This window comes from Pygocentrus nattereri, chromosome 20, assembly GCF_015220715.1.
Source record: "Pygocentrus nattereri isolate fPygNat1 chromosome 20, fPygNat1.pri, whole genome shotgun sequence".
NCBI lineage: Eukaryota > Metazoa > Chordata > Actinopteri > Characiformes > Serrasalmidae > Pygocentrus > Pygocentrus nattereri.
This window is the reverse complement of record NC_051230.1, coordinates 27275538-27282076: the sequence shown is the minus strand read 5'-3', so window position 1 is coordinate 27282076 and position 6539 is coordinate 27275538. Positions and strand designations below refer to the sequence as shown.

The window sequence follows — 6539 nt, the reverse complement described above, 5'->3', positions numbered from 1 at the left end:
TCAGACACTGATGTTGGACGAGAAGGCCTGGATCACAGTCTAGACTCTAATTCATCCCAAAGGTGTTCTATCAGATTGAGGTTCTTCCACACTAAACTCACTCATCCATGTCTTTAGTGAGTGAATACTTTTGGAAATATAGTGTACTTCAGAGTAATGCTATGCTGCAGCCACAGAGAGGACAATTCTGAGATTCATACAGACTACAACCAAGCAATTTTGCAATTTTAACAGTGGGCGGGCTGTAGCAACCAGGGGTTGTGGTTTACAACGCTTGCACAGAAAGAACCCGAACATCACAAAACTTTACAGATAGCATAAGTTTGTCCTTCATAATCGACAAGGAAGTTACCAGCTCTGTAGCACTGTGCCGAAGCAGCTGAAGGTGAGTCACCGTCATTCAAATATAGACCAGACAGCAAGACAGCAATTTTAATCTCATAATACTTTAAAATATATAGAAGGATTGCTGGCTTGTATTTTAGTTGCCTATAAAAAGTAAATTGAGTATTTATCCACTTATGTGACTGTAGATAGAAGGGTGTTCAGATATTGCTTTAACTGGACTTGAATGCTGGTTTGAAGTATCCAGAAAATAAATTATATCGAAGCTAAAACACAGCTGCACAGCTCACAAGCCATGTTCAACATCACAGGAGGCAATTTATTGTGTGTTCATGTGGAAGAAAAACACAGAGAGGAAAAAAGTGGGAGAATATGAGAAGATAAGGTGTCAGAAGGTCCACTAAGGCTGGACATTTCCACAGCACTATATGGAGTATAGAAATAAATATAGTTGACCACACCTGAAGATCTTTCACCTTCCAGTCCAACTTAATCTAAAGTTTCAATACTGGAGGTGTTGCATGCCTCTCAGCACACCTGCACTTTCCTCTCAACATGCTCGCTTCTTCAGCTGGATCACATCATCTGACATCCAGATGGACGTCCGTTCTCACTGTGCTTGTAACGGTGACTAATGCTGCCTCAACTGGATCCACTTAAACATCAGCCATGATGTGGGTCCAGTGTAAAAATGATGTTGGTTTGTTGAGCATTGCTTGTGGTGTATTTGTGATTTTTTTTTATTTTGAATGGTCCCTGTTGGTTTGGGAGTTTTCCATCACCAACTGCCAGCTGAAAGACTTCATTGCAGTGAAAATGTTTTTGCTGCCAGACAAGTCACTTTTTACCATGGCTGTGGAGTTTGACTAAGTACAAGTTAGAGACCTTGACAACAGACTTTGTTTGGGCTGACTTTACACTGCAGCGGAGGTTAATTGGCCATTAGCCAGGAGCTTGGCACTTTATTCTATGCAATAATGTTGCAACACAGGCTGACATCACAACATCCTGTCTGTTCATCCTGTTACATGACTGCTTCTGTTCTCCTCCACCAAGCCAAAGTTCTTATACAATTTTATTTCCAAGTATCCCTTTACAAAGGAATACTTTGAATATGACCACAGATTCTAGTTCAAACTGGACTGTACTGCAATCAGTAGTGATGTCTTATGACCACCGATCATTTCTCACCCCTCCAGTTTCACACTCCAACTCCAACTTGGACTTCAATCATATTGTCTTACATTTCCACCAGATGGTCCACTATTCCAAAGGTGCCACTGGTTCTTGCTTGTCTGACAGCACCTTTCAAGGTTACTGCCAATTATTCCTGGGTTTTTTTCTTTGTCACTGTTATTCTTGAATGTCTCATTAGGTGGTTAGACTCAATCACATTTCTGATCTCACAACCCACAAAAACAGCACTACTTTCACCTCTAAGCACAACAAGACAGGCAAAACTGACTAATCTGCCTCTTTACCTGCTCTGGCTGAATTTCTCTCTCACTCAAATGCTCTACCATTTGAGCCATCTTTCATTCTTAAACTACAACCCCATTTCCAAAAAAGTTGGAACACTGTGCAAAATGTAAATAAAAACAAAATACAATGATGTGCAAATCATTTAAACTCTATATTTCATTGAAAATAGTACAAAGACAGCATATCAAATGTTGAAACTGAGAAATATTGTTTTGTTGAAAATTCTATGCCCATTTGATTAGAATTTGGTGCCAACAACATGCTTCAAAAAAGCTGGGACAGGGGCAACACATGGCTGGGAAAGTTGTGTAATGCTTGAATGGTAACAGATCAGTAACATGATTTGGTGTAAAATGAGCATCTCAGAGAGGCTTAGTCTTTCACAAGCAAAGATTAGGAGGGGTTCACCACTCTGAGAAAGACTGCATGATCAAATAGTGCATCAATTCAAGAATACCTTTTCTCAACCTACAATAGCAAAGGACTTTTGCTTTTCATCATCTATGGTACATAATAACAATCAAAGATTCAGAGAATCTGGAGAAATCTCTGTATGAAAAGGACAAGGCTAAAATCCAGTATTTTCTGGCCATGATCTTTGGGCCCTCAGGTAACACTCCGTTTAAAACAGATATGATATTGTAATGGAAATCACTGCATGGGATCAGAAACACTTCTGAAAACCACTGTCTGTGAAAACAGCTTGTCGCTGCTTCCAAAAATGAAGTTAAAACTCTAAAACGCAGAGAAGAAACCAAATATGAAAAATGGATCCATATCACTTTCAAACCTACTGGTCTCCTCAGTTACCCAATTCTTACAAAGTTCTTTTAAAAGGTAATGAAATACAGTGGTAAAACAAGCCTCTGTCCAACCTTTTTTGGAACGTGCTGTCGACATCAAATTCCTAATAGGCAAATATTTTTCAAAAACAATACAATTTCGCAGTTTCTACATTTGACATGCTATCTTTGAAGTATTTTCCTTTAAAAATATGATTCACATGATTCGCATATCATTGCATTCTATTTTAATTTACATTCTGTACAGCGTCTCAACTTTTTTGGAAATGTGGTTGTAGTTCTTTCACTTCCCATATAGATTCTATCCCTAAGTTGCTACATTATCATGACAAACCGAATCAAGCAGCATCATCAGGAGCCCAAGGACCATCTGCCTCGCCTCATGCCAGTCTTCTCAGACATACTACCTATACATCCAAACACAATCCAGGACCTTAGAACAGTGTTTATATTTATCTTGGAGTTCTTAAAGCAGTCACCCAGAACCCCAGCCAGAGTTAAAGAAGGGCAGAAAGATGTCCATCTCTACCTGTTTTCTGTGATAAGGTTTTTACATCCCATCACCACTCCATCTCCTCTCACTTCGTCAGTCCTACTTTTGTTCATGCATGGTCCAGCCTTATAGCTTAACTCCGTACCAAGTCGTGGGCCTGCTGGCATCCACATAGTTTAATTACACTTTTATAAGAGTAGCTCCCTTAAGTCCCTGAAGCCGTAGTATGTCATACGCCTAGGATTTAAGGGATTAAAGCATTAGCTACACAGAAATCCAGTTACATGTTTCAGAGTTCTTTCCCATCCTACAGTTAGACTGTTTCATATCATACTGTGAACCCCATAATTCATCACAGCAAAGATGGAACCACTGCACATTTAAAAGTTTTTTTTTTGTACTGTTTTATATCGTATAATTTCAGTCAAGTGTGTTGAATATTTTTTGTCAAACTGCCAGAAACAAAGCAGACAGTACAGTTGTTTCATTTAATTAGGAGTACAATGATGGTTAGATGTGAACTACGCTGCAGGCATGAGGCAATCTTTTTTTAACAACAGGAAAAACTGCAGATAAGCACGGAAATCACCCGTCAAGGACGTGACAAAATGTTAAACCTCAAAGATTATCATCAATGTGTGGAAACAGGTGTTCTCTAACTGATAAAGAGTTTATATCTGTTTTACCTATCAAATCCGCACATCTCGTAGACTTCTAATGTTTTTGTTTTTTTTTGTAAGTAAACCAGAGCTACAACTTTGTTTTCTTGATTTACAGAATCTAGAGGCAACATGAATTCCACACAAGAGAGAGGACAACTTTGGACACCGTTGGATATTTTCTACACAGTCACAAATGTGATCATCTTCATCCTGGGTGTCGGTGGAAATGGTTTGGTGATCTGGATTGCAGGATTTAAGATGAAGAGGTCGGTCATCAGGATCTGGTACCTGAGTCTGGCTGTATCTGACTTCCTGTTCTGCACCTTCTTGCCTTTAAATATTATCTATATAGTCACCCATGAGTGGATCCTTGGGGTCTTCTTGTGCAAGTTGATGTTCTTCAGCATGTACTTCAACTGGTTTAGCAGCATCTTCCTCCTCGTCATCATCAGCGTGGACCGCTGTGTGGTCGTCATGTTTCCTGTGTGGGCTCAGAACAAACGTACTGTGAGAAAGGCCTTAGTGATAGTAATGATAGCTTGGATCATCTCAGCTGCTTATTGCATGCCATCAGCCATTTCCCTAGAAGTTCAGCAAGATGACCACCAGGAGACAAAACTTTTTTTCTACAATTACTCAAATAATCAAGAGCTCACCGCTGACGTGACGTGTGATTTCATTATTGGATTTGTGATCCCGTTCCTGCTCATTGTCATCTGTTATGTTGTCATCATACGAAAGCTGAAACCCACCCAGATGACAAAGTCCAAAAAGCCATTCAAGATCATGACGGCACTGGTTGCAACTTTCTTCACCTGCTGGCTGCCATATCACATTTTTGCTTTAATGGAACTAAATTACAAAAAATATGATAATTTTCTCATTACAGGAGCCACAGTTGTCCTCATTCTTGCCAATGCGAGCAGCTGTCTGAACCCGCTTCTGTATGCGTTCATGGGGAAGGACTTTAAACGGCAATGCTATTCGCTTTTGACAAAGATTGAGAATGCAATTGAGGGTGAGGAGGACAAGTACACTCTCCGAGGGACAGGCACTACCAGCACTGGGGAAAGCAAACTTGCAACTGGCAATAATTTAAATAGTGTTGCTTCTTTCGACCAATTGTAAAAAAATTCAGATCAAAGTGGTGTGAGTGCAAACAATTCAACTTACCCCACTGGTAAAGTTAAGTGTAGTTGACGAGAGAAAATATTTAATAGATGCTGTGTCAAACATGGGGCATTAATTTTTAACCACAAAGCGAATTAGCTGGTATCAAAACAGTACTGTTTTGGAGACAGTCATAACAGGATGTAAAATTAACCCTGCTGTGTGAAGACTGCGCTGCGCTGCTCAGTGGTTGATTTGCTGTTGTGTTGTTAAATACTTGCATATGTCTATGTATGCCTACTGCAAGCTCTGTATTTCGACCAGTTGCTGTATTTCATGGTAACTGATCATTTGTGTGTATATGTGTACATATTATATGTAGATTTGTAGTTAATGTGTATTATATATATTAGTCGGCAACTTTCTGCCGAGTCAATCGCTACAGACCTCCAAACTTCATGTGGCCTTTAGATTAACTCCGTAACAGTGCAGACTTCATGGAATGGGTTTTGATGGCCAAGCAGCTGCATCCAAGCCTTACATCACCAAGCGCAATCCAAAGCGTCGAATGCAGTGGTGTAAAGTACCAAAACTGGACTCAGTGGAGTCCAGTGGAGAGCAGTGGAGACATTTTCTTTGGAGTGAGGAATCACGCTTCTCCGTCTGGCAATCTGATGGATGAGTCTGGGTTTGGTGGTTACCAGGAGAACAGTATTTGTCTGACTGCATTGTGCCAAGTATAAAGTTTGGTGGAGGGGGGATTATGATGTGGCGTTGGTGCCCCTTAGTTCCAGTGAAAGGAACTCTTAAGGCTTCAGCAGACCAAGAGATTTTGGACAATTTCATGCTCCCAACTTTGTGGGAGCAGTTTGGGGACGGCCCCTTCCTGTTCCAACATGACTGCGTTCCAGTGCACAAAGCAAGGACCATCAAGACATGGATGAGCGAGTTTGGTGTGGAAAAACTTGACTGGTCTGAACAAAGTCCTGACCTCAACCTGATAGAACACCTTTGGGATGAATTAGCTCAGAGTTCATATGTGTGTGAAGGCAGATGAGCGAATACTTTTTGAATACTATATATATTTATATGAAAATGTGATTTTGCTATCAATTATTTAAATAAAAAATAATAGAAACAACAGAAACAACCTCATGTATACATAATTGTCTACCAGTCTCTGACATCTAGGTGCAGCCCATTTCAAACCCCCCACAGCATTTCAAAAGGTCTTGCTGCTTAATACAGAAATGTCATCATCCACAGCCTGTGGTCCTCATAACAGAGAAAGAATCAGATCAGTGTAGAGATCTATGAGTCAGGTAGTGATAAACTTTTTCATTCTAACCTCGTTATTCTCCATCAGCCATTTTGGTTCTTTTGGGTGAGAACAGAATCTCAACTGAAGAGGACAAAGGTGCAAACAATTCTGTGGTTTACAAACACGAATCGTGAATCTGACGTAAAACTTTTCTGTGGACTTTTCTCAAGAATGAATTTAAGAAAAAAAAATGTAGGAAATTTTTAAAAATAGGAAATTAAAGATTAATAATAAGTAATAATTGTGGCCTAATACTTTTTTCTTCTACCTTAAAGACTTCATTAGAAAAGGTTTACCACTGTTGCATTACCTTTCCTTTTAAC

At 39.7% G+C, this 6539-nt stretch overlaps 1 protein-coding gene across 1 annotated transcript; it reads left to right on the top strand.

Annotated features, from left to right (window-relative positions):
- The first annotated feature begins 321 nt into the window (after positions 1-321).
- On the top strand, positions 322-5584 carry LOC108411921 (chemokine-like receptor 1). Its single transcript, XM_017683723.2, has 2 exons — positions 322-385; positions 3901-5584. Exon 2 carries the CDS (start codon positions 3915-3917, stop codon positions 4911-4913), a length of 999 nt encoding a protein of 332 aa, XP_017539212.1. The 5' UTR covers positions 322-385; positions 3901-3914; the 3' UTR covers positions 4914-5584.
- The last annotated feature ends 955 nt before the right edge of the window (positions 5585-6539 follow it).

Excerpts from the sequence above, each read along its gene's own strand:
- LOC108411921 (XM_017683723.2), top strand. The coding sequence starts at position 3,915 with ATGAATTCCACACAAGAGAGAGGACAACTTTGGACACCGTTGGATATT.